The 2,975-nt window shown below is 39.7% G+C and overlaps 1 protein-coding gene across 1 annotated transcript; it reads right to left on the bottom strand.

Annotated features, from left to right (window-relative positions):
• Window positions 1-218: 218 nt before the first annotated feature.
• On the bottom strand, window positions 219-1,062 carry CLDN17 (claudin 17). The gene has a single exon (XM_016162343.2). The coding sequence runs from the start codon at window positions 904-906 to the stop codon at window positions 232-234; it is 675 nt and encodes a 224-aa protein (XP_016017829.1). The 5' UTR covers window positions 907-1,062; the 3' UTR covers window positions 219-231.
• Between the last annotated feature and the right edge of the window lie 1,913 nt (window positions 1,063-2,975).

Below are 2,975 nucleotides of genomic sequence, written 5' to 3'. Positions count from 1 at the left end.
TTGAGTCCAATGATAGTAAATACATTTCATACGTGATGTCAGAATGTCCAAAATGAGTCATTTCTCTTCCTACCACAGGTGACAAATTACAATCTATATGCCCTTTATATTTTTCATCTCAATTTGAACGCAGTCATAAAGCAAGTTCTCCTGCCTGATGTACTTACAGTTTCTGGCAGGACTTTATGAAACACATTGGCCATAATCCATAGTTTGAGCCGAAAGCAGGTTTTAGACATAACTGGTGCAGGTCCTATCCAGCGTCGTCACGTTCCTCCGCCCCTCTGCGCATGGCACACGGTATCCAGGAGTTGGATATCTGTGACTTCGCTCCTTCCTGTTGCAGCAGCAGAATCCACACAGCAGACCCCCTCCGATGAAGAGGACAGCGGCGCTGGCCCAGCCGAGGAAAAGTGCTGCTCCCAGCTCTCTTTTCTGACCTATGTGGATGGCTGGATTGTAGAAATCCCTGATGATGATATTGGCCGTCCAGCACACCGGAATCAGAACGAAGATACCTGTCAGGATGAAGAGAACTCCAGAAGTCCCCAGAAGGTATGCCTTGGCTCTCTCATTAGCTCCCGTGCACTGGATCTGCTTCATACCACAGATGCCAACAAGCAGAGCAATCAAGGAGAGAGCCACGGCCACACACATGAGGGCCCGGGCTGCTTCTAGGAAGGGTGGGAGAGCCAACAAAGAATTATAGAACTTGCACTGCAATGTGACCTTGGCTTGTCGAATACAGTTCATCCAGAGCCCTTCCCAGAGCCTTTCAAAGACAATAATGTTGCTGCCAACAAAAGCTGATACTCTCCACTGAGGCAGAAGGGTTGTGCCAAGAGTCCCCAACATGCCGAAAAACCCAAGAACCAGTCCGGCGATTTGCAGGGGATAAAATGCCATCGTCTTTGCTTTGAAGACTGACCAAATCTCGAATGGAAGCTGCTCAAGATCCAGAAGGTGGAGGCCTCTTTGAGTCTATAGCAGCCTCTGATGATGTTTCCCACTGTTACTGCCCATAACGTTTTAATCCAAATCAGCAGCAGTGACAGAACTTGGCCTAACGAGAAGTACCTGTTGTAAACACATGCAGCCTTTGTACACACACATTCATTTCTGTATGGATTATTTACTAGTCATATATAATTGTTTCCCAGCCAATAAGAAGGTAGGCAGAGGTGTGTCAAGAAATACTGCATTCAACTTCAGTATTTCTCACATTATTATCGTCTTAGCAATGCTGTAATTAAGTGTCAAAGCTTCCATTGTGGAATGTTAATTACAGAGCTGAAAACTTCCTGTCTAAAAATTACTTTGATATAAAAGTATAAATATATGTGTTAAGCCACAGCTGAAGACAATGCCAAAACCTGGGCAGTGTTCTTTGGAGAGCAATTGGAAAACGCTTTGGACTTTAGATGATCTATTACTTTCTTCCAATCTAACCCATCTTTCTTTAATATAGTTAATCAGTTCTAGTTTTAATACAGACTTCTGGATATAGAGAAATGTTTCGGTATAGTTTCAAGACTTCTACTAAAATTAATGACATTTTATAAAAGATGGAGTTCCAAGCAAGAAATTCAAATTTCGCAGTTTATTCTTAAGATCCAGAAAGAAAGAACAGAGAGAAACACTCCTCATAATTGAATTTACTGGTAATTATTATATTATTTCTTAAGTAATACCCTGCTCTCTGGTGAAATATTTAATGTATAAACTTTATTAGATTTGTGTAATAGTAGCTTGAAATATCACACATCTATTAAAGCCAAAAATGTATATTCCATTTTTATGGAACAATATGAAAATGGTCCTTTGGATCAGCTATGCAATTACTTAAATTCAGAGAATAGAAAACTTTTTAGAGATGGAAGCTATTTTCAGAATCATCAGGTTTAAGTCCCTTATTTGCCAGATGCAGTGAGGTCTTCAGAGTTCTTGGCTAGGCTAGCTATTAAGGAATTGATCCAAGAATAAATCTAATCTCTGATTTACTGTACTTAACCTCATCTTTCTAGTCTGAGGCAAAAACAGAAGGTAGAGATGCTTTTTCAAATCTTCTCCTGTGAATGAGACTAAACCTGAAATTTAATGCTATGCCTTCAATAGTTTTTCAAATAGTTTCCAAAGAAAATTTAATTGAGACTGTTTTGAAGGTTGAGCCAAATAGTCATTCTTGACTGCCACTACCTTGCCAATGCCCAGAGATGGGAAAGTGCTTTATATGGGAAACAGACCATCCCCTTTTTTTTTTCACATCTTAGTGTAATGAATCCATTTCCAAGATGAAAACTACTTGAAAGGAAGCACAGCAAGCATACTCCGGCTGGCATACATTACAGTTTGCAAAATTCCTCTGTTTTAGTCAACCACAGACCAGGAGCTAATGAGTGATCCAATACCATTCAGATTTAAAGAGCTCATTAATTTAACTAGGAAATATGGAAATCATTAAGTTTTCAAGATGGGTGGTCTATTTACCTATCATCTGCCTGCCTGCCTGCCTATCTATCATCTATCATCTGTCATCTAATCTATCCATCCATCATCTGTCTATGATCTATCATCTGTCTATCTACCATCTATCTTTGTTGTTGCTTCCTTAGTACTATTCCAGACCAAATGAGAACTCCCTTTAAGAAATGAGAACCATTGAGGAAATAGATAAATCCTGTGTAGTTTACAGTTTCCTACAGCTCAGGATGAAGCATTTTCTCAGCCTTTTGTTCTAGGTTACTGACGCATGAGTTTAACCATTCCCACCCTGAAGAGATTTGCCAATATCACTCTGGCTCGTTACTTCCAGCTCCTCTTCTGCATTCTACTTCCTCTTCCTCATTCTATCTCATTTTTAATTCTATCTTCATCTCCTGGGAGTGTCCAACTTATCTTCTTTTCCAACTGCTTGGTTTTCATCACATAGAACATTTGGTCTTATTACAAATAAACACAAGTGAGAGCATGTTTAT

Source organism: Rousettus aegyptiacus, unplaced genomic scaffold (assembly GCF_014176215.1).
Source record: "Rousettus aegyptiacus isolate mRouAeg1 unplaced genomic scaffold, mRouAeg1.p scaffold_m13_p_4, whole genome shotgun sequence".
NCBI lineage: Eukaryota > Metazoa > Chordata > Mammalia > Chiroptera > Pteropodidae > Rousettus > Rousettus aegyptiacus.
This window is presented reverse-complemented; position numbering and strand designations above follow the sequence as displayed.